The 25,000-nt window shown below is 40.4% G+C and overlaps 2 protein-coding genes across 2 annotated transcripts in view; both read left to right on the top strand.

Annotated features, from left to right (window-relative positions):
• The window catches only part of LOC109416086 (aminopeptidase N), a 76,416-nt gene extending 69,588 nt beyond the window's left edge, over positions 1-6,828 (top strand). Inside the window, exons 4-7 of the mRNA XM_062861251.1 lie at positions 5,259-5,913; positions 5,972-6,480; positions 6,540-6,621; positions 6,689-6,828. Of these exons, the coding sequence (XP_062717235.1) occupies positions 5,259-5,913; positions 5,972-6,480; positions 6,540-6,621; positions 6,689-6,748 (1,306 nt within the window). The 3' untranslated portion in view covers positions 6,749-6,828. The remainder of the gene's footprint in view (positions 1-5,258; positions 5,914-5,971; positions 6,481-6,539; positions 6,622-6,688) is intronic.
• Positions 6,829-6,840: 12 nt separating this feature from the next.
• On the top strand, positions 6,841-10,249 carry LOC109402929 (aminopeptidase N-like). The gene is made up of 4 exons (XM_062847254.1): positions 6,841-7,347; positions 7,410-7,565; positions 7,627-8,125; positions 8,186-10,249. Exons 1-4 carry the CDS (start codon positions 6,884-6,886, stop codon positions 8,360-8,362), a joined length of 1,296 nt encoding a protein of 431 aa, XP_062703238.1. The 5' UTR covers positions 6,841-6,883; the 3' UTR covers positions 8,363-10,249.
• The last annotated feature ends 14,751 nt before the right edge of the window (positions 10,250-25,000 follow it).

The raw sequence follows: 25,000 nt of genomic DNA, 5'->3' as shown, positions 1-25,000 counted from the left end.
CGCAGTGCTCTTCCGCGTTAGTGATCTCATCTAGGGTTTTCACCTTCGGAGTCGCCTCTGCTGTAACACCTCGAAACTCTCGGCAAGGACTTTTGTAGACGGTGCCCTTGCGCTCCTCGTCGCGCTTGAGCTCGAGGATCATTTCAGCTGTACGAGTATGTGTGATACTGCGCACTTCAGCTCCCAGGTCCACGAGCTTGGCGTCACCGCTCATCGCCTTCAAGACTTCCGAGTACTTAGACACTTCAGTCTTGATGAGGAGCGCGACACCCTTCTCGCGCTTGGCCCCTACTGCCCTCCTTCGTCTCTTAGGTCTGGTGTCTCTGATGGATCCTGCACGTCCAGCGGTTTCTTCTTCTAACGCTCAGCTATGAGCCAAGATGTGTCCTTCCCCTGACCCAACTTAACTTGTGGTTGCTGAGAACCAATCAGTGGTCGCTAACCCCTGTTTCCTTCGATCAGCGACGAACCGGCCTTTTCAGGCCCAACCTTTCCATCTTTCCGGGGCGCCTAGCTGGGTCCGACATGCCGGCGTTACTGCCGACCTTCGGAGTTGACAGCCGCCTAGCCTTGCGAGCGCCGCCTAGTAGCTCCTCACCTGACAGCTGTCTCAAATGCTTCTGCGATTGCTGGCCGTAAGCGATCGCGTCCGCCACACTTTTGGGGCTATTCGCGAAAGCGAAGGCTTCTACTGCCGCAGTTTCCATTAGCTTCTCAGGTGAGTTTCACGGAGGTTTCATGGAGATTTCAGAGGCGTTTCAAAGCGTTTCAGGAGGTTTCAGGAGGTTTAAGGGTGCCTTCAGAGGGACGCAGGTGCATTTGACGGAGGTTTCATAGGGGTTTTCAACGTTTCAAAGCGTTTCAAGGCGTTCCAGGGCGCTTTATTGCGTTTCAGGGTGTTTCAGAAGGTTAAGAGAGGCTTGAAGGGGCTTCAGAGGTTCGCAGGTGAATTTCACGGAGGTTTCATGGGGGTTCAGAAGCGTTTCAAAGCGTTTCAGGGCGTTTTAGGGCATTTCAGAAGAATTTCGATAAATTTGTGGGGCTTAAGAGGCTCGCAGGTAAATTTCATAGAGGTTTCATGGGGGTTTCGAAGTCGTTACAAAGCGTTTCAGGAGGGTTAACAGGGGTTTTAGGTGGCTACAGAGGATCTCAGGAAAATTTCACGGTGGTTTTTGTAGGGATTTCAAAGGCGTTCCAAAGCGTTTCAAGGCAATTCAATGCGTTTCAGGGCGTTTCAGAGCGTTTCAGAAGGATTCACAGGAATTTCAGGGAGCATCAGAGGCTCTCAGGTGAATTTCACGGAGGTTTTAAAAGGGTTTTAGAGGCGTTTCAAACCGTTTCAATGCGTTTCAGGGCGTTTTAGGAGGTTTAAGGGGGCTTCAGCGGATCTCAGGTAAATTCTACGGAGGCTATATATGGATTTCAGAGGTGTTTTAAGATGTTATAATGAGTTTCAGGGCGTTTAAGGGCTTTTCAGGAGGTTTCACAGGGGTTTTAGGAGGCTTAAAAGGCTCTAAAACCCCTGCACATGCTAAGAGGAGGGGGTCAAGCTGCTGCCACGGAGGTTTCATGGAGATTTCAGGGGCTTAAGGGTGCCTTCAGAGGGTTTCAGGAGGTTTAAGGGTGCCTTCAGAGGGACGCAGGTGAATTTGACGGAGGTTTCATAGGGGTTTTCAACGTTTCAAATCGTTTCAAGGCGTTTCAAGACGTTTTAATGAGATTCGGGGTGTTTCAGAGCGTTCCCGAAGGTTTAGAGGGGCTTAAGAGGGCTTCAGAGGCTCTCAGGTGAATTTAACGGAGGTTCCATGGGGGTTCAGAGGCGTTTCAGGGAGTTTCAGGGCATTTCAGAAGGATTCCGATGAATTTGAGGGGGCTTAAGAGGCTCGCAGTTGAATTTCATGGAGGTTTCATGGGGGTTTCAAAGCGTTTCAATGCGTTTCAGGAGGTTTCACAGGGGTTTTAGAGGGCTACAGACTTCTCAGGTAAATTTCACGAAGGTTTTGTAGGGATTTCAGAGGCGCTTCAAAGCGTATCAAGGCGTTCCAATGCGTTTCAGGGCATTTCAGGAGGATTCACAGGCGTTTTATGGGGCTTCAGAGGCTCTCGCGTAAATTTCACGAAGGTTTTAAAGAGATTTTAGAAGCGTTTCAAAGCGTTTCATGGCATTTCAGGAGGTTAAGGGGGTCTTAAGGGCTCGCAGGTAAATTTTAAGGAAGTTTCATGAGGGTTCAGAGGCGTTTCAAAGCGTTTAAGGGCGTTCAGGGCATTTCAGAAGGTTTCCGATGAATTTGAAGGGGCTTCAGAGGCTCGCAGGTGAATTTCATGGAGGTTTTATAAGGGTTTAAGAGGCGTTTCCAAGCGTTTCAAGGCGTTTTAGGGCGTTTCAGGAGGTCTAAGAGGGGCTTCAGAGGATCCTAGATAAATTTCACGGAGGCTTTATATGGATTTCAGAGGCATTTCAAGGCGTTTCAATGAGTTTCAGGGCATTTAAGGGCGTTTCAGGAGGTTTCACAGGGGTTTTAGGGGACTTCAGAGGCTCTCAGGCGATTTTCACGGAGGTTTCGTTAGTGTTTCAGAGACGTTTCAAAGCAATCAAAGGCGTTTCAATGCGTTTCAGGAGGTATCACATGCGTTCTTGGGGGCTTCAGAGGATCTCAGGTAAATTTTACGGAAGTTTTATGGGGATTTTAGAGGCGTTTCAAAGCGTTTCAATGCGTTTCAGGGCTTTCCATGAGGTTTAACAGGGGTTTTAGGAGGCTGCAAAGGCTCGCAGGTGGATTTCTCGTAGATTTCATAGTGGTTCATAATTCATAATGCTCTAATAGATCACTGATTAGTGATAATGCTTGTAGATCAGATGGCCTTAACTCCAGGGAGTTCTCAGATATGCTATATAATCATAGAACCCATCACTTGATAGAATGTACATGCTTGAGGCTGTGTGGATATAAACCTCATTCTTAATGCAATTAGATAAAACTAGTAGCTCTCGTAGATTTGATAACCTATACTCAAGGAAATTCTAGGAGACCGATAAAGAATCTTCAAAATCATATCTTGATAGATCATAGTTACCTGAGGTTGTGTGAGTATGAACCTTAGTCGTAAATCTCTTAGAAACAACCAAATACGTTAGTAGATCCGATGACCTATACTTGGAGATCCTCAAACTGACAATGAACTCACCACTTGATAGCACATTGCTACATAAGGCTGAGTAAGCCTAAATTAAATACATAATGCTCCAATAGATTACTGATTACACTTGTAGATCAGATGGCCTCAGGGAGTTCTTGGATACTCCTGTACAATCATAGAACTCACCACTTGAAAGAACATAAATGCCTGAGGCTGTGTAAATATTAACCTCATTCTTTATGCTCTCTTAGATACAACTAGTAGCCCTCGTAGATTCGATGACGTATATTCAAGGGAGTTCTTGGAGAACCTTAAAGAATCTTCGAACTCAAAAGTTGATTGATCATATCTATCTGAGGTGTTGTGAGTAGGAACCTTAGTCATAAAGCTCTTACAGACAATCAACTACGTTGGTAGATTCGATGACCTATACTTAAGGAAGTTCTTGGAGATCCTCAAACTGACAATGAACTCACCAATTGATATCACATAGCTACATGAGGCTGTGTAAGCATAAATTTCATTCATAATGATCCAATAGATCACTGATTACGCCTGAATATCAGATGGACTTGACTCTAGAGAATTCTTGGATATGCCATACAGTCATAGAACCCACCACTTGATGGAACATAGATGGGCTGTGTGAGTTTAAACCTCATTCTCAATGCTCTCAGATACAACTAGTAGCCCTCGTAGATTCAATGACCTATACTCAAGGGAGTTCTTGGAGAACCTTAAAGAATCACTGGTAGATCCGATGACCGATACTCAAGGAAGTTCTTGGAGATCCTCAAACTAACAACGAACTCACCACTTGACAACACATGGCAACATGAGGTAGGTAGGTTTCATAGGCGTTCCAAAGAGTTTCAAGGCGTTTCAGGAGGTTTCACAGAGGCCTTAGGAGGCTTCAAAGACTCTCAGAAGACTTTCACGCAGGTTTTAAAGGGGTGTTAGAGGCGTTTCAAAGTGTTTCAAAACGTTTCAGCGCGTTTCAATGCGTACAGTTGTTTTCGTCTCCGCGAGCCTTTGGTATCTATAGTGTCTATAGTTTTAGGGGGCTTCAGAAGCTCGCAGGTGAATTTCTCATAGGTTCCATAGGGGTTTCAGAGGCATTTCAAAGCGTTCAAAGCGTTTCAAGAGGGTTGAAAGGGCCTCAGAGGCTCATTGGGATTTATGGGGGTTTTGAACCCGTTTCAAGGCGTTTCAATGCGTTTCAGGAGGTTTCAGAGTGGTTTCAGGGGGGTTCCGAGGCTCTCAGGTAAATTGCATGAAAATTTTATGGGGGTTCTAGAGGCGTTTCGAAGCATTTCAAAGCAGCTCAATGGTTTTCAGAGCGGTTTTGGTGGAATATAGAAGCCCATTCAACTTTTCTTCTCTTGCGTAAATCTCTTAGAGACAACCAGATACGTTAGTGGATCCGATGACCTATACTCAAGCAAGTTCTTGGAGATCCTCAAACTAACAATGAACTCACCAGTTGATAGCATATAGCTACATGAGGCTGTGTAAGCATAGATTTCATTCATAATGCTCCAATAGATCACTGACTACGCTTGTAGATCAGATGGCCTAAACTACAGGGAGTTTACTATTAAACGTCCCTTAACTCTGAATTCATCTTTTTTGCCGTAAACCGACTTTATCTGTAATCTTGAGTACTCCAACTGCTCTGAACACAATGGAAATCCATTTACGTAACGTTACCTATATGGAAGGACCTAAATAGATTTTACCTAAATGGATCCTACCTAAATGGAGGTTTCAGTGCATAGACTTAGAGTTGACAAATCTAGGATACCTAATATGACCGACCTAATTTGACCTCACAAAATGGCTTTAGAAATTCCAAAATAATTCAGCCACTGTCTATAAACTACGTAGATTTATTTTTTGGGTGATCTCAGGCTCCTAGCCCCAAACGATCATGAACAAAGTAGTGGAAGTGCAAAGATGGCCCACACAAAGCTAATCCCAGATCGATTTAGTCCAAGTCCAAAAGTTCGATACTCAACCACCGTTTAGCTGTTAGCATTTTCGAGCTTTTTACGGTATCCCCCGTGCAATCCAACATCTCTTGTAAAACATGAACTAACTCCTGCTGATTTCCCACCTAGTCAACACAGCGCAGTGGATCCGAACGACCTATTCGAAAGTCTGCAATCTGCTGCCGAGGAAGACGAGGTCATACCAAAGGACACCACCGTCGGGGCCATCATGAGTCCATGGGTTTACCAGTCCGGTTATCCGGTAATCACCGTAACACACAGCCCCGGCAGCAACGAAGTCGTATTCAGACAACAGCACTTCTCGGATGAAACCCCCGATTCACGTACGTGGTGGGTTCCAATCAGTTATCGCCTCAGCAGTCAGACCGTCCGCGATGAAACTGAAACCCGACGTTGGATTCCGCAAGGCACCGCACAAATTTCCATCAACCTGGACGTTCTGAGCGATGAGTACCTTCTGGTGAACCCCCGCCAAACGGGGTACTACCGGGTGAACTACGATGGAGAACTGTGGGGTAAACTGATCGACAGGTTGATGGTGGATCACGAAGCCATTCCGGCAGTTTCCCGATCGCAGTTGATCGACGATTCGCTGAAGCTGGCGCTAGATGGGCAAATAGACATCGACGTAACGTTCGAGTTGTTCAAGTACTTGAAGAATGAGGTCGACTACATACCTTGGTATACGGCGCTAGCATCGGACAATATCCAGTTCATCAACAAGGCACTGGTGGTTGATGAAGCTGCTTATGGAGTCTTTAGGGTATCCAATGCGTCGATTGTTTATCAACCTATGATTGAATAACTTCGTCTCATTCCAGGCATTCATGAACTCTTTGACCGGTCACCTCATTGGAGGATTGTTAGGCTTCGCGGAGCACACCAATGAACCCCACGAGCACCAACACTTCCGATCTATGGCAATCGAATGGAGTTGCAGGATGGGTGACCTGATCTGCAGAGCAGGCGCTCATCAACTGATGATGGCAGATCTCGATGGGTCACAGGTGCTGCCTTCCTACATCAAACACAGCATCTACTGCGGAGGCCTGATGGATGCCACCGAAGAGGAATTCGTTGCGGTTTTCAATGCATACCAACAAACGACCGACTCATCACAGAGATCAATGTACATCTCCGCCCTGGGATGCAACGAGAACAAAAAGTTTTTGATTGACTATCTCATACTTGTGCTGGGAGCTGGACAAGAGATAAGGTTGAATAGCGGCGAAAACTTGCAAATTGTCAGGTCGGTGTACTATAGATCGAACGTGGGCCACGAAGCGTTCCAGGCCTGGTTGGAGCAATACAACGAAAGCATCATGAATTCGTAAGTGATACTGGTGTAAGCAATTCGAACAGTAGTGGTTACCAATCTTTACTTTATAGGAATTTCGGACGGCTAGCAGATTTCCACGCCATTTTGGCCGATGTAGCCAATCGACAATCTAATTTCGGCAACTTCGAACAGGTATCTCAGTCTGACAGATATACCATCTTGAACAATATAAACTGAAGAGTCATTTCATCTTTCACAGCTTATCGCTCTACTGAACGCTTGGCAGGCCCAGACGGAGGGAGGAATGATTAGCAAATAAAGAGATAACTACCATTCAATGAAGCCTAGATAAGACATTTTGAGCATGCAATAAACTGCAAATCTATAAATTGACATAAACGAGATTGTTTTTCCCATTGTGTCGAAACTAGTCCCGGTGAAGTGAGGTCTTAAAATGTGGAAAGTATTTGTGCCGCTGGCAGTGTTTGTGATAGCTTCATCGGCATGTCCGCTGGAAGTTGCAAGTATTCGCGAGTTCGATAGTTACCGCCTTCCGAATAAAACCATCCCAACGCACTATGATCTGTATCTGGATACAAACGTACACCTGGATGATTTGGATTACAGTGGTAATGTGAAGATCAGAATTCTAGTGCTGGAGAGCACATCGGAGATCGTGCTCCATAGTACGCGTAGTATCATTGTAAATTTGGAGTTACGCAACAACGATCAGTTGCCGATTGCTTTGAAGGGTTTCGACTTTGATGCGGATAAACAGTTCTTGATCGTTGATACGAAGGAAATTCTGCCAGCTGGATCCAGCTACGTATTGGACATTGATTTCTCCAACAGCCTCGACCGTACTGATGCCGCCGGGTTCTACCGATCGTCCTACGTCAACTCAGAGGGTGTCACCAAGTACGAACGCGTATGAAACTTATTTCGATGAGCTAACTTAACTTATTTCGATGTGATGCTAGGTACCTTGGCCTGACACAGTTCGAGTCGACCGATGCGCGATCGGCTTTCCCTTGCTACGATGAACCGGGGATCAAGACTACCTACAGCGTGCAGATCGCCTGCGGCGTAGAGTACACCGCTAGGGCCAACGCCCCAGCTCTAGGAATTCAGCTTTTGTAAGTATCCCCGCATAACCCATTCACCAATCCTCTTTTAAATGACCTGATCCCCCAACAGACCCGGAGGTAAGAAGCTTACCACATTCCAAACGACCCCACGAATGCAGACCTACCTGGTGGCATTCCTGGTTTCGGACTTCGCCAGCGAACGTCAGGTCGTGTCCCAGCCTCACCAGATTGCCGTCTCCACGTTTGCTCGACCAACCGCCAGCCACCTGCTGACGTACTCCGTGGACGCTTCGGTGCGGTTCCTGCGGGAGCTGGAGATCTACTTCGACCAAACGTACGCCATGTCCAAGATCGATAACGCAGCCATCGCCAACGTTGACTTCGCTGCCGGTGCCATGGAGAACTGGGGTCTGGTGACGTACCGCGAGTCGACCATTCTGTTCGATCCGGAAACCCAGGGCGAAAGCCAACAACTTTCCGTCGTTGGAATCGTGGGGCACGAATATGCCCATCAGTTCTTTGGCAATCTGTTGGCGCCGCAGTGGTGGTCATACCTCTGGCTGAACGAGGGCTTCGCTCGGCTTTACCAGTACTACGTGTCGGAGTTCGTGAGTAGTTAGATTGTGGAGGCCACGCGTTGAGGTTATTCATATGATTGTCACTTATAGAGTCACCCGGAGTTGAATATGCGCGATCGCTTCGCATCTGTACGGGAAGGTGCTTTGAGCACCGATGCCAGCGCAACGGTTCGTCCGATGACTCACTACGTGGAAACTCGGGGGGAAATCAGCAGACTGTTCGATAACATTGCATACGCCAAAGGTAAGATCAAAGCTCGAACATAATTCATAATAACCCTCTATAAATAGGTATCCTTTAAGGAGAAACTTCAGAGAACACAAACATGGCTGCCACATTGGCCGACTTGATCCCCTACTCACGTTTTCAAGAGCACCAATCTTGAAAAATTGTAAACAAATACTCTCGATTTGGAAAAGGTGCCTCTTTTTGCAAGTGAGCAAAACCAGGATTAACAAGTGCGGCTTGGTTTGATGCTTCGTTTGTCAGATTTGTGCCTCTAAAGTTTGTATCCAAAATTGCAATGGGATTTCTTAAAGTTTCACCTTAATCGGTCCGTTTTATGTACTTGTAGTCCAATCCCGATGCGTGACTCAAACATGTTCTTTCATCATTCTTGCACAGAAAAACAGACATAATACTTTTCAGAACAGCTTGGCGCATGCATTTAACGATCAATTCAAATTTCATTTGATTTCCAGGATTCTTCCACCAGAGGCAGTATTCGATTGCTTTGACGTTTGCCAGTGTACACGTTGCTGAATGATGCATACGAAAATTACAAGCGATTTATGTAGTAGTGTGCGTGCTAGATAAACGTCAAATCGAAATTCATCATGGCCGACAGCGTCTCGCGCGGTTCTACCAACAGATGGCAGTGTGCTTCAGCAAAATACAACGGTCAAAAGTGTTTGATGATTTTCCTCTAAGAGTTTTGTCTGTTTGTCTGTGGTGTAATTATGTGCATCATACGCCCTCTGAATTCAAGCATTTCTTTCGATCTGTGATCATTGAAATGGATTTCTCACCAAGGAGATTATGTCTTGCCTAACAACAACCATGAATCACGAACTACAGACAAACAGACGTAACTCTTAGAGAAAATTCATCAAAAACTGGTGTCTTTTGCATGAGCACACTGCCATCTATTGGTAGAACCGCGCAAGACACTGTCGGCCATAATGAATTTCGAGTTGACGGTTATCTAACTCGCACAAATCGCCTGTAAGTTTCGTTTGCATCATTCAGCAACGTGTACACTGGCAAACGTCAAAGCAATCTAACACTAGCGCCTCTGGTGAAAGAATTGCGGAAATCAAATGATATTTGAATTGCTCGTCAAATGCATGTGCCAAGCCGTTCTGAAAAGTGTTATGTCTGTTTGTCTGTGATTACACCGTGGGATTAAACAGAGAGCACATACAGTGTCGGACAAAACAATAAGACCACCGGTCCTATTTCATACAAAATGGTCAAGTTTGACGATATGGTACTCGGTTTCTAGTGAACCGATTTGGCTGAAATTTTGGCAGCCGAAATATATTTACGGGAATTTTGATTTAAATTAAATTGATTGAGTTCTGTTCACCACTTCCAAAGTTACAGATATCCGGTGCGACAAAATTCTGACACCAAATTTTTATGATGGATATTTGTGGTCAATTAAATAAAAATGTCCCCAAGTTTAAATGGCACCCGTAATCTTAGTACTTGTTTATCAATCATCAAGTATCAGATACTCTCATATATCATTTGATAATGGCAATCTGAAAGTGGTCCTATTATTTTGTCGTTTCGTATATCTGTAACTTTTGATGTAGTGAGCAGAACTCACTCAATTAAATACAAATCAAAATTCACGTAACTCCATGGCGACTGTCAAAATTTCAGCCAAATCGGTTCACAATAAACTGAGCAACACATCGTCAAACTTGACCATTTTGTATGAAAAATGACTGGTGGTCTTATTGTTTTGTCCGACACTGTATCATGTTAATTAAATTAATAAATTATCAAGAAAACTCCCATTATGTGCCATGCAATTCAGCATGGCTCAGTAAAAAAGTGAATTCATAACGTATAAAACCAATTTTCATGAGGTATCATTTAAATTTGGACTGGGATTGCTCACATGATTTTTAATATCAACTCAATTCTTGTTGTTTCTAACTAAAGTGAGAAACAACAAAAAAACAGAAATCGCGGCCAATTTATGAAATCAAGCATTTTTCTACAACCCAAATACGAAATAATGCACGATATTTCTCAATTTCAATGAGATTTTGTTCGTGTGCTGCATCAATACATAACCATTTTTCTTCTCCTAATTTTTGAAAAGTGCGTATAAAAAATACATAATTTTCTGCTTCAAAAAATTATAACTCAAAAACGGTTCGTTGAATTGAATTGATGTCTTCAAAAATGTTGTGAGAATAAGTCCTTCAACTTTTGGAAGAAAAACATACACTAAGAGTAATTTTCATGGCGGGTCTATGTTAGAAGTCATATGACTTCAATTTTCCAAAAACATTATCTTTATTTTTCATTATTTTTCTTTTTTGCCTTTCTCGTACACCAAAGTGTACTCAACAAACGAATTTTCGATAGAAGGCCCGGAGGGTCAAATCACATATACCAATCAACTCAGTTCGACGTCTGAATGTATGTACGTATGTGTATGTATGTGTATGTGTGTGTATGTGTGCATGTATGTCTGTGCACAAAAATGTAGCTCACAGTTATAGCGCTTTCCGTTGGAAGATTTTACGGAATTTCGCATGAATCGAACCGGAATTCTAACGCATTGTTTGCATTTGAAAATGGTTCCGATGGGCCGAGACGTTCCGGAGTTATGGCCATTTTAGTGATTCGGACCAGTACGGTGGAACTGGCCATTTAAGAAATTACGCCGGTTATTGTATCCTTTAGTGTGTTTGAAAAATTTTATACGGGGTTCATCAATGGAGACATAAAATCCATGATCCTATCCCAAAATTCAATATGGCGGCCCAAAAACCAAGATGGAAGCCAAAATTTCTAGATGGCAGCTGTTTTAAGGAGTTTCAGGCTCTAACACCATGAATTAGGGTTGTATTTGGTATGAGGAAGATGTCCGGAGTCAAGATATGGCAACCAGAATATCCAAGATGGCAACCCAAACTCCAAGACGCCGGCCAAAAATCAAGATGGCGGCAGTTCATGGAGTTTCTTACTCTTAAATCATGCAAGATGGGTATATTTGGTATGGGGAAGATGTCCGGAGTCCAAATCTGGTGACCAGAATATCCAGGATGGCAGCCCAAAATCCAAGAAAACGGCCCCCAAATCAAGGTGGTGGCTATTTTAAGGTGTTTAAGGCTCTAAAACCATGCAATAAAGGTATGGGTAAGATGCCCGGAGTCCATATATGGCGAACAGAATATGCAATTAGTGGCCACAAATCCAAGATGGTGGCTAAATTCAATTGAATAATTCTACTAAGCAAGACGATTCTTAAAATGTATAAATTCTAGTCTAGTCTAGTCTAGTCTACACATACACAGCCATTCATTGAAAGAATCCTGGAAAATGATAGAATCGACTACTTCTACCATTTTTCTTGTCATTATTAATGCTTGCAGTACATCGAAAATGCATTACAAGCATTAAAGCGGCCAGGCCTACTGTGCAGCGTTGATTCTACAATAAAACCATTAACCCATATCCGCCCAGCGTCCTATTTATAGGACAGATGCCCCCAACGCCCAGCGTCCTATAAATAGGACAGTCCTTTGGATGTGAATATCTCCAGAATTATGCAAAATTTTAGAATACTTTCTTCAGAGAAGATGTTCTCCACACCCATACCTTGCTCATAGTGGACAATATAGTATGTGACTGGTTCACCAGGTGGCGTAAACGATGCTGCAAAGAATGCATATTGTCACGATCTGTGAGCATCATTTCCAATGCGAAAAAAAAGTTATTTCCCTGGAATCTTGACAATGGTTAATAATTTACAGTTCATTTCTTCGGCAGAGTTGTTAATCACACATTCCTTAGGATGTGGAGGTGGTAGCAAGGATATTTAAATTCAAGATGGCAGCTTAGGTTCCAAGATGGCGGTCAAAACTCCAGAATATATGCTTTTTAACGACAATGCTGCTTCGGATACTATGCAATATGGGTATCTATCGATCGGGCTTCACAAGTAGAACTCAAAAATGAATATCCGACGCCATTTTGAAATCAAATATGGCGGACCATATCTAATATGGCGGCCATGAAATGGCAGTTTGATCTATAATACCATGCAATATGGGTATCTATCGATCGGGCTTGATGAGTAGAAGTCAAAAATCGATATTTAACGCCATTTTGAAATCCAAGATGGCGGACTATATCCAAGATGGCGGCCATGGAATGGTGGTTTGAGCTATGATATTATGCAATATGGGTATCTATCGATCGGGCTTCATGAGTAGAAGTCAAAAACGATACTTGACTCTGTTTAGAAATCCAAGATGGCGGCCCATATCTAAGATAGCGGCCACAGAATGAGAGTTTGAGCTATGAAACTATGCAATATGGGTATTCATCGATCGTGCTTCATGAGTAGAACTCAAAAATGAATATCCGACGCCATTTTGAAACCCAAGATGGCGGATCATACCCAAGTTAGTGGCCACGGAATTGTAGTTTGAGCTATAATACCATGCAATATGCATATCTAAAGGGTAGATGGTAGGGTAGCGGGTAGGATAAAAGGTGGAGCAGACGGTCGGGTAGAGGGTTTGGGTGAATGATAGAGTAGAGGGAGTGGAGAAGATTAGGGTAGAGGATAGTGTAGATGGTAGGGAGAAGGGTAGAATAGAGAGTAGGTTTGAGGGTAGGAAAAATGTTAAGGTAGAGAATAGGGTAGACGGTACGATTAAGCACAATATATACTAGAGGGTACGGTAAAGGATATGGCAGTGGTTATAGTAGAGGATAGTTTAGAGGGTAGTGCAAATGGTAGGGTTGAAGGTTATGATAGAGCGTAGGATAGAGGGTTGGAATAGAGTGCAAAGAAGACAGTAAGGTAGAGGCTAGAGAATAGGGTGAAGAATTGAGATTAGATTAGATGAGCTGAGGTTCTTTTTTGAGATACCTTCAGGAATTCTTTCCAGGATTTCTTCAGGCATTCCTTTCGAGAATCTTCTCGGATTTATTCCCGAGATTCCTTCAGATCTTGATTCCGATATTGCTGTATGGATTGCTCCGGAGTTCTCTTCAGGGATTTTTGAAGGCGTTGTTTTGGAAAATCCTGAAAGGATTCTGTTAGTTCTTCTTTTCTGCATTCTTTCAGGGATTTGTGCTGGAATTCCTTCAAAGATTCCTTCCATGATTCCTGCTGTTATTCCTTAAGGGATCCATCCCGAAAAAAAAATGAAAAAATATATGTTTCTTCCGAGATTGTTTTCAGGCAACCCTAGATCATAGAGACATCTTCTATGGTTCTTGCAGGAATGTCTGCTCAGCTCTGGCTGGCATTCCTGTCATGATCTTTCTTAAGAATACATCAGGTATTCTTTACGGGATTCCTTCAGGAATAACTTCGGGGATTTCTGCCAGAATTGCTTTAGAAAATCCTGAAAGGATTCTTTCAGAAATTTTACCCAGCATTCTTTCACGGATTTCTTCTGGAATTACTTCACAGATTCATTTTAGTATTCTTTCAAAGTGTTCTGTCGAAACATATTCAGAGAATCCTAATGGAATTCTTTCTATGAGCCGGGATCCTCGCTCGGGATTTATACAGCAATTCCTCCCGGAATTTTTCCTGTGATTATTTCAGGGATTCCTATCAAGCTTTCAGTTGAGATTCCCTCAGAACTCAAACAGATATTACTCTCAGAATTCCTTCTGTATATCATCTCGGGATTCATTCGGGGATTTCACATTATCTTTTCGATGTAACTTTGATAGTGCCCAGAATAACACCATGAAATTTACACATTATTCACGAATAAACAATCATGGAGTAGTACAAACATAAGTGGAGAAGCCATGTAGAATATATCTGAAGTTTTACATCAACACATGGAATGATGATGAACCTGGGCGTGTTAGTAGAATACCTGTAAATACGAGACACCGAAGGCGAATATATAGTTGAGGTCGAAATACGTATCTGTCAAAGTAGACAAATTAAATGGAACATTACTTAGCACGATTTTCTTTTTAAATATAAAAAACTTCTGAAAAGTTTACGTATGGTGAGTACGTAAAGAGTGTTTGTGGGGTGCTGAAGGAAAAACTCAATTACATTATTAGAAATAATTATCTGTGTAAAATCTAACTTCTAAAGTATTTTAACGTTTGCTTATGCCACACATAGTGAGCTCTCTTTATTTGATTTATTTAAAAAAATGAGACATAATGAACTCTGCAGTCGAAACTACATGAAATTACAAGAACCATGCATTGCATACTTTTAGGCGTTTATCGGGTTATATCACTGCCCCAATTTATAAGTCCTTTTTCTATTTTTTTTTTTTGAGCGGTTATCATCTCTCTCACTTGTTTGGAGCTGCATTTTATCTATATGGATCAGAATATAACGATAGCGTAGAAGTTGTGCTGAAGTAGAACTCAAGAAAATTATCAGATATTGAGGATCTACAATGAAGAATTTTTTTGGAACTACACCATAGACTTCCATTTTTTTCATCAAATCATGTTTATTTTATTGGAACTTGACCTTTGATAACAAATTTATTTGAAGATTTAAATTGTGAGACACCTTGGGCGTTAACGGGTTAAGGCGGGGACATCTCGTACCAACCGCTCAGTTTTATATAGAAAACCAAATACGTGAAAAATCGGTGGGGGTGACGATGCTAAGAGGGTTAATGTCACCCCATAGTCCTTGGAATCCTGGGATGGAACACAGGTATTTGGTCCGTGTCCTGGCCCTTGTGCCTAGGTTTAAGCGCCTTTGCTCGCTCTCTGAAATGAAACAAAACACTGATTTCTAGAAGTTGAGGAGCTGTGACGTAACACAAACTGGTTTATGAACGTCGCCCCGAAAGAAGAAGATATAAAAGAAAATAATATGTAGCCTGGAACGTTCTCACCAATTCGCCAGAAAACTCCATGAAAAATCGCCATTAATGCAACAATGCATTGTAACATAGTCCTCCAGAAAATTCCAAGCTTTTCACTGATATCTTGAGTATAGTAGCGCACGATGTCACTGCTGCTTTCTAAGTCTTTTTCGCCACAGACTTTTTATCCCCTTTCAAACCAGCACAAACTAACAGAAGCGGGAACACCAGCTAGATTTCTAACTCCGAAAACACTTTCACGGCTAGTTGCTATAGGTACTCGTCGTCTGCGTAATGAATCTGTATTCTGGCCGGGAACGATTCGCGTTCGTTGCACTGGAATACTCCACACTCGCGACGGCTACTGGACCACGTACTGTTTTCATTTCATTTCGGAAGCTCGAATCCACTCGCGGCACAATCTTTGGGGACGTAAAATTCTTCACTTCACACGGTCTTTCTTCATCCTCAGATCCAAATTGACTTGATATTCATTAACTCGAGAAAGATTTTCACCCGAATCACTTTTGAAGAGTACGCGGAATCGAAAAAAAAACGTGACAGCAAATGCAAAAAGCAGCTACGCCCTGGCCATCGCCGGAATTGATTCCACGCAAAACTAAAACACTTTTTCTCAACTCGCGAGACCAAACATTGGACCTTACATAGAAAGTTTATATGTTTCACCTGATGTTTCACTAATTAAATTCACATAATCACTATTCAATTGCTTGAAACAAATGTTTGGAAAGCATCGGCCGAAAAATAAAATAAAAATGAAGGAACGAAAAAATGACAGCCAAAATTTTTTACGCGTCCGCGCGCGTACGATTCTTAAAATGTATAAATTCTACAAAAAAAAAAAAAAAAAAAAAAAAAAAATTTAAATATTTGTTCTGAACTCTAAAGTCTCAGTTGTCGGAACAAACGTTCCGTTTAATAAAGGTTTATGTCACACTGATCAACTTTCCCAGCAACTGTTCCAAAGACACTATCCTTCCAAATTATAAGGATCTTCCGCTGTCACAATTTTGATTTAAACTGATGATAATGCCTGCAGCTCGGTCAAGTTACCAACTAATCATACGAACCAAAGTGCTAAATGGTAGATCTTTCCAAGCACTAAAACTTTGCCGAAGAAAGTATTGCGCTATCTTTGAACACACGCGAGATAACTGACCACACCCCCAAACAGTCAAAATTGCATAAGCTCTTAGTCTCCTTAACGCTCACCCCTGTCTAGTAGGAGTCCGCCTAATAGGAGTTTGTTTATTAGGAATTCATTTAGTAAGAGACTCGACTGTATTTGAAGGGATGTTCTAGGAATTCTCTCAGGGACTTCTGCAGGTATTTTGTTGGCGATGTATTAAAGAATTCTCTCAGTATTCTCTTGTATTGGGAATTCCACCATAAATACTTTTATACACTCGCCCTGGATTCCTCGAAGAACAATTTCTGGAATACCTTTAAGTATTTTTTCGAAAATTTTTTCGTCAACTGCTTCGGGCCTTGTCATGGAAATTTAATCAGTAACTCCTAGGTTCTTCCAGTATTTTATTTTTCTGGGATTCATTCAGAATATGCGTCCGAAATTCTTTCGTGAATTCAATTCAATTGCAAAAAATAACTCCTGGAGTGATGACAAACCTGGCCATGTTGTTTATTTTCGTATTGATTCAGTGGAACATCTAGAATTTCTATCAGGTGCTCCTGTACGGATTGCGTTAGAGAGGTTCCTCCAGAATTTTTAAAGCATATGTCATCCACAAATTTCTTCCTAAGTTCTTTTGGGATTTTTCAGATGTTCTTCCAGAACTTATTTCATGGAATTCTCTCCAAGAATTCTCTCAATGATTCACACATAAATTTCTCTTGGAGTTTTTTAAGAATTCCTCTGTGAGTTCCTCCAGAAATTCCTTGAGGGCTTCTTTCAGCAGTTAATCTAGGAAATCCTTCAGCAGTTCCCACGTAAAATTGCTGGAGGTACCATGAAAGATCGAAAAATTCGCCTGGATATATATATTTTCCAACCAACCAGGTACAACCAGAGATTCGTGCAGGGTTACCTATTGCAATTTTACTAGGATTTCCACCTCAAACTTTCCTGGAGATATTTCTAGAAAAATTTTTTTGAGGAATGCCTGGTGGAATTCTCGGAGGAATTTATGGAGAAGTTTTTAGACGAATCTCCAAAAAAAAAATCTGGAATTATTTCTGATTAGATTATCCGGTTATCCGGTAATCACCGTAACACACAGCCCCGGCAGCAACGAAGTCGTATTCAGACAACAGCACTTCTCGGATGAAACCCGGATGAAGTTTTTAGACGAATCTCCAAAAAAAAATCTGGAATAATTTCTGGTTAGATTCTTTAGGAAATTTCTGGAGGAATTGCTGGACGATTTTTTGGAGGATTTTTTTAAGAAATTTCTGACGGAATATAAGGAACAATTCTGGGGGAATTTCCTCAAACTTTCCCGGAGGAATTTCTAGAGGAATTCTTGAATGAATCTCTGGAGGAACTCCAGAAGGAATTCTTGGGGATTTTTTAGAGAAGTGCCTGTTGGATTTCTCAGAGGAATTTAGGAAGCTTCTGATGCAATTCCTCAGGAAATTTCGAGGAAATTGCGAGGAAATTTTGAAGAAATTGCTGACGGAATTTATGGAACAGTTTCTGGGGAAACTGCTAAAGGAATCCCTGGTTGAACTTATGGAGGAAATCCTGGAGGAATCTCTAAGAGAATTTCTGGAAGAACACCTCGACAAATTTATAGAGATTTTCTTGGAAGAAATTTTGCAGGAATTTCTGGCGGATTTTCTGAAATTTCTTCAGAATTTCTAGAAAAACTGTTGGAAGAATATCTGGAGGAATTCTTGGAGATTTTTGGAGGAATGTCTGGTAGAATTCTCGGAGGAATTTAGGGAGGAGTATCTGGACGAATCTCTGGAAGGAATTTCTGAAGGGAATTCTGGAAGAATTTCTAGAGGAATTTCTGATGCAATTCCATAGGAAATTTCTGGAGGAATTCCTGGAAGAATTTTTAGAGAAATTTTTTAAGAATTTCTGACAGAATTTATGGGACAGTTTCTGGGGGAGCTGCTGAAGTAATCCCTGGATGAATTTATGGAGGAAATATTGGAGGAATCTCTGCGAGAATTTCTGAAGAAAATCCTTGACAAATTTACGGAGAATTTCTTGGAAGAATTTATGCCGGAATTTCTGGTGGATTTTCTGAAGAAATTCTTCGAGTAATTTCTAGAGAAATTGTTGGAGGAAATCCTGAAGGAATTTTTGGAAAAATTCCTGGACGAATTTTAAGGGGAAATTCTGAAGTAATTTCTGGATGAATGCCAGGAGAAATTCATGGAGAAGTTTCTGAAAAATAATTATGGACGAATTCTCGGAGGAATATCTGTGGAAATTTTAGGAACAATAAATGAAGGAAGTCGCAAAGAAATTCTCGGATAAATTCATAAATTAAATCCTGAATTAATCCCTGTATTAAGTTTCAAATAAATATTGGGGACATTTACGTAAGAATTTCTAAAGAAATTTCCAAATGACTTCCTGAAGATATTCCCGAAAAAAATACTGGAGTAATCAAGGAAAATCCTTGAATTTATTAATTAAGGATTCCCCAAACCAATGCCTTCCTATTTCCAATTTGCAGTGACAATGGAATTCGCTATATCGCGGAAGCCGCGAAATCCACGAAATTGGGCAATGGCCGCAAAATTTGAGAAATACCGTGAAATGACGTGAAATCTGAGAAAATTTGGAAAATAACCTCAAAATTCCACCAAGTTTAAAATTTTAGACATAAATTAGCTGATTACAATTCCGAATCTTGCGAAATAATAGTTTAATTCATTTTACATCTACTTTTTCTATTTTTTTTTCATGAAATTTATTACTTTTACTGTAAATGTATGATTACACCTCACAAAATCCAAGTGAATTTTTAATTTCGCATGCAAAATTGGTGTTTTCTTCAACGATACGACCAAAAACATGGTCCCTAGTAATTTCCAAATAAACTTCAGACGAACATATTTCCCAAAACTCACGTCAAAGAATGTAGAGAGCTTCCTGGATAATTGTATTTCCTTGAGACATCTAGATGAAATTCTCGAAAATTCCTGAAAATTTCAAGGTGGCTACAGGGTAATTTTACCGAAAGCATTTTAAAAAATCCTTTGCTAAAATGGCCAGGATTGGTCAAAGCGTTCCGGAGTTATGGCCACCGGTAGAACTGGCCGTATATAAAACTTAACCAAGCCCCATCATGCAATATGGGTATATTTGGTATGAGAAAGATGTCCGGAGTAAAAAAACGACCAGGATATCCAAGATGGTGGGCTGAAATCCAAGGTGGCTGCTCCAAATTCAAAATAGCGGCTGTTTAATGGAGTCTTAGGCCATAAAACATTCCAATATGGGTATATTTTGCATGACAAATATGTCCGGAATTCAGAAATAACGACTATAATATGCAAGATGGTGGCCTACAATCCAATATGGCGGCTCAAAGTTCAAGATGGCGGCTCTGTAATAAAATAAACAAGTCAATATGGGCATATTTGATGTGAGGAAGATGTCCGGAATCCAAAATGGCCACCAGATTATCCAAGATGGCGATCTAAAATCCAATATGGCTGCTCTGAATTCATGGTAGCGGTTGTTTAATGGAGTTTTAGGCCACAATACCATGTAATATGGGTATATTTGGTAAGGAGGAGATGTCCTGAGTAAAATAATTGCCACCAGAATATCCAAGATCGTGATCTCAAATCCAAGATGGTGGCTGCAATGCAATGGTGGCTGTTTAATGGAGTTTTAGGTATAAAAACCATGCAACATGGGTAAACTTGGTATAGGTAAGATGTCTGGACTTCAAAAACGGCGACCAGAATATCCATGATGGCGGTTAAAAATCCAAGATTGCGACCAGAATATTCAACATGGTGGTCTACAATCCAACATGGCGACTCAAGATCGCGGTTTTTTAAGAGTTTCAGGCCCAAATATGAAAAACCAAATAAACGATATGATTTCTGGTGCCATGAAATGATTTTTTGTTTAGCGTATAAAAGTGCGATATTCATCAACATTTCACTTGAGTTTTGTTGAAATGGGTTTTAGAAAGCACGAGAAAGATGGATAAATAAGGGGTTTTCATATTGAATACTTATATTTATTGTCTGGGTTGAGGCTCAGGCAAAAGTGGCAAATTAATTAACTATCGATTTTTGCGGCTTAACCAGCCGAATGGAAGTTCTACTTAATTCCAAAAGCTAGACTTTACAAATACTGGCGTGAGTATGAAATGAACAAATTGAGGTGAAATTTGCGAAAAAGTTACTCGTCCGCTCGGTGAGACTCGAACTCACGACTCCTACTCACTAGACAGGCGCGTTACCGCTACGCTACGAGAAGACTCGAAGACGTAGTGACTAACCCACCAGGGTGCGAGGCAGCCATTTTTAAGAATCCAACATCTTGTATGTAAACATTTGTGAATCCACAAAGGAATCAATTGTGGATACACGATAGATGTTGGCTCCTGTCAGATGCATTAGGTGGGATTAGGGCTGTTACATACGCTGACTAATCTGAATTCAAGTTAAACTCGAAATTCTGAGGTTATATTTTTCACAAACTGCACTCCTTTCGGATGGATTAGATATACATCCACACAGATAAAAAATGTTACATCATATCACCTGTTACAAATGGACATCGTCATATCACACACATTTTTCCATCAGTTTTAAAATTTACAGGTTGCTCTCAATATGGAGCTTGTGTTCAACATTCCATACAAGAAATTGTTTCATGTAAAATTTAGTGAGATGAAATAGAAACTTAAGTGTTAAATTTGTTTACGTCGGGTGTAACTTTCAGATTTTTTTGCTGTGCACACTACGCACCTATTGTATATGTAAAGCCTAGGCGAGAGCGCATTGTTTTTAATGTGTTGAAAGTCCACACACCTCTCATCGACGACTGTGTCGAAGAGATCGCATGGTGAGCAAAAATATGTAAATATAAATCCATAATAAAGCTAAATGAATGAATAAATTTCTGAAAAATGGTCTCTTGAAGGATTTTAAAAAAATATTTGTGGAGTTTTTCTGTGTAGTAGAAAAACCCCAGACTTGACTACGATTTTTTTGTTATAATGTCGTTAGAAACAGCAAAAAAGCTTTTTGAATTATAGAGAATTTCGATTCAATATTACAAATAAATCTTGATGGATTTACATAAGTTTTTTTCAAGCCGCAGAAAACTTCGTGAAGATTTTGTAAATTCCACCAGAAATCACATAAAACTCACCTTTATTTCGGCCAAATATCAGTAACTATCTGGGGTCTTTAGCTAGCCTAGTGGTTAAGGCTATGGATCGTCAGATTCTATAACATTTACCCGAAAGACATTTACCCGAAAACCATTTACCCGAATGTAACATATACCCGAATGCCAAATACCCGAACGCGACATTTACCCGAATGCGACATTTACCCGAATGCGACACATACCCGAATGCGACATTTACCCGAATAGTTTATTACTCTGCATGAATTATGATGTTGTGAGTAAAGTTTATTTGTTTTGTTCAATGCAAAAAGTACATGTATTATTTTGTATTGCGACTCAGACAAATATTTTTAATGTCGAATTCCTCAAAAACACATTTTATTAAATTTTCTCTGAAATGACCGGGATAGGAACTCACACCTGAATAAAACTAATCACTGCAGATTGATATTTTTTGTGTTTGCTGTTGGCATTCCCTCTAGAGATTTACCCTTCTTTGATTCATAAGCTGTTCTTTCGATAAGCAAAGAACAGTTTATGATTTAAAGAAGAGAAAAACTCTATTTGTAGGCCGAATGGTCATTAGATCGAATCGATTAGAGAACAGCCCTCGGCAAATCAACATATCATTGGAAAAAACTTTGATAAAAAAGTTTGCAATTTGTTCACGATACAGAACATCCTGTTATTAAAAGAAGGGAAAATTCTTAGGTGTAGACTTGGAATCCATCACTCAATCCTATAAAAATGGATTTTAAAAGAACATCCTATGATCGAAAGAAGAAAAACAATCATATACAGTTAGTAGTTCGAACGCCAATAAAATATGCAGCAGTACAACTCGAAAGAACAGCCTTTGAAGAGAAGAAGGAAAAATCTCCGAAGGATAGGAATAGTTTGATCACCAAACAACTTAGTGAGGTTAACACTATTTCTGTAAAAGAAACTCTACCAAAATACCCCTAACGGCACGGCCCGGAATCCATAACCCCGAATAGACCTTTATCCCAAAAGCCATTACCCCGAATGGGTCATTACACCGTTAAAGGTAGAGAAATGGATAGTAAGCCAAGCATAATAACCGAGTGGTCATTAGGCCGAAAAAATGATAGATCGATCGATTAGCAGGCCTCGAAAGAACAGTTAATTCTATAAAAAGGAAAATATCTTATCAAGTTGCTGATTTGGCCACCAGTCAATTGAGTTAATCTTAGATTGAAAGAACAGCTTATTATTCAAAGAAGGACAAATCTTTCATGGAGTTAGAAGTTCGTCTGCAAATAAACTATATAACATTCCAACTCGAAAAATAGCCTCTATTTCCAGATCGACCAACTCAGCTACAGTACACAGTTGGACTCTGCAAATTCAAAAGAACAGCCTATTTTAAAAATAATGCAAATATTAGAAGAATACATGCAGTATGTCTGCTAAATTGTGACTGAGTATATAAATGTATATAAGTAGCTCAAAGCAGCCTGTGTTGTTAAAATGTAATAGCTTGGTGATGAAAAAGTCATTACATTCGAATGTTCAGTTGTGCTAAAAACAGTTCAATTTATCTCAAACTTCTTGGTGACAATTTAGCATTCATCCTCATGACTTTCGGAATGAATGATTTTTAGCCGAATGGCTCGATGTCTTTTTGGGCATTCTCACTTATCAGAAAGCTAGCCATTTGACCACAGAGAACATACGTCTAAGCTCATCAAGTGCAGTTGTGTAAAACATTGCAACGGTGGTTGGTATGGTTCGGAATTAGCACCAATAGCAAATGTTTGTGCATATTTTAGGTAAGGTAAGCATACTGAGCTCATCAGGATCCATATTTGAATAGACAAGTACATCGTCTTCAGCCAACGGATATGCACGCTGAATATCAGGCAAACTGTTTGAATCAGCAACCTTTCCCTTCGTCGCAGTGCAGTTTTCTTAAATGCATTGCATTTGCATCTTACGTTTCCGTAAACCCTTATTTTTTTATTTCTTTCTATTAGGGAATTTTAACTTATGCTAATTCTACCCTCTAAGTAAACCTTTCATGAACCACCACGTTGCTAAAGATTGCCCAAGGATTACCGTTTTCTAACTGATTAAGTTTTATCAACTTCCAATAAGTTGTCCACAGTGAACACTTTTTGAGCGACCTCCTGAAAGATTTCGGGTTGGCGTTCGGGCTTGTGATGTGGAGACGTTAATAAAAAACAAAACATTAAATAATCCTCAAATTAAAATAGCATTTTGACCGCCAGTTTCCTGTACCAGAGTGCTTGATGATCATTTGGCCTGATGATTATAAGGTCTAACGAAAGCCGGCTGGAAAACACCGGGCCATAACATATTTATTATTGACAAATCATATGGGGATCAAGTCAACGTTTTTTTGCATTTTTCGGGTAAGTGTCGCATTCGGGTAAATGTCGTATTCGGGTAAATGTCGTATTCGGGTGAATGTTACATTCGGGTAAATGTCGCATTCGGGTAAATGTCGCGTTCGGGTATTTGTCGCATTCGGGTAAATGACGTTCGGGTAAATGTCATTCGGGTAAATGTGTTTCGGGTAAATGGTTTTCGGGTAAATGTTATAGAACCCTCGTTAATACAAATAAAAAATAAAAAATAAATAATATAAAAAAAATAAAAAATAAATATTTTGATGTGAAAAGTAACCTTTTTCAATTTGTAGTTCTGATTGTTTTAGGTAGATACCTGGATTTATTTCCAAGAGCCTAAAAAGAAAAAAAAAGGAAAAATCCGTTTTTTGTCATGTGTATTTTGCTCTTTGCCTTAACGTGTATTGCCAGATATAGAAAAACTTTTTGAAAAAAAAGTTGGGTAATCAAAACACCACAAAAACGAAACTATACGGAATCAAAAAAATCTGAATCAAATACAGCAGCACTGGCTTTTGGCATTGGCTCGCTTCGTACATGCCGGTGTCCGGCCGTTTGGTCGAACGCCATTTGGCCGAATTATGTTAAAAACAATTTAGACAAACTATGGATTCCATTATAGCTGCCAATATGATCATCAGAAATTATTTCCTTCTTTAAATCATAGGCTATGCTTTCTAGTTTAAGCGTTGAGGAAGTAGTAGGTGTTGAAACTGCGTATAATTTTGTCTGAGATATTTCCTTTTTTGAATAATATTCTGTTATTTCAAGTTATACTGATACAGTAAACAGTGAAGTGAACAAACGACATTCGGTCAACCGGCGCACAATTGTCGGAAAAAAATATAGAGTAAAACTCTTTTTATGTGTTTAATCAAAAGAAAATTTTAAATTTTTTTGTCACACATCAATTTTGTACCATAGGTTCATTCAAACTGTGCAACAACCAGCCTTCATATGCTGAATAACATAAAACATGTACTCCATTCTCGAGATATTAATATTTTACTTTTTTCGAGTGGTTCATTTTTCAATTATATGACTTGGGTCACTCTGGCAGTGAAAATGTCATTGGAATTAAAAAGCTGGTATGCTTTTATTCAAGGATTATAAAAGTACAATACA

This window comes from Aedes albopictus, chromosome 1, assembly GCF_035046485.1.
Source record: "Aedes albopictus strain Foshan chromosome 1, AalbF5, whole genome shotgun sequence".
In the NCBI taxonomy this organism is placed as follows: Eukaryota; Metazoa; Arthropoda; class Insecta; order Diptera; family Culicidae; genus Aedes; species Aedes albopictus.
The sequence above is the reverse complement of the archived record's forward strand: the minus strand, read 5'-3'. Positions and strand labels throughout refer to the sequence as shown.

Bases quoted from the DNA above. Each gene is read 5' to 3' on its own strand.
- LOC109402929 (XM_062847254.1), top strand. From the start codon at position 6,884: ATGTGGAAAGTATTTGTGCCGCTGGCAGTGTTTGTGATAGCTTCATCG. The intron at 7,566-7,626 runs GTAAGTATCCCC...ATCCCCCAACAG, and splicing joins GCTCTAGGAATTCAGCTTTT to ACCCGGAGGTAAGAAGCTTA. The intron at 8,126-8,185 runs GTGAGTAGTTAG...TGTCACTTATAG, and splicing joins AGTACTACGTGTCGGAGTTC to AGTCACCCGGAGTTGAATAT.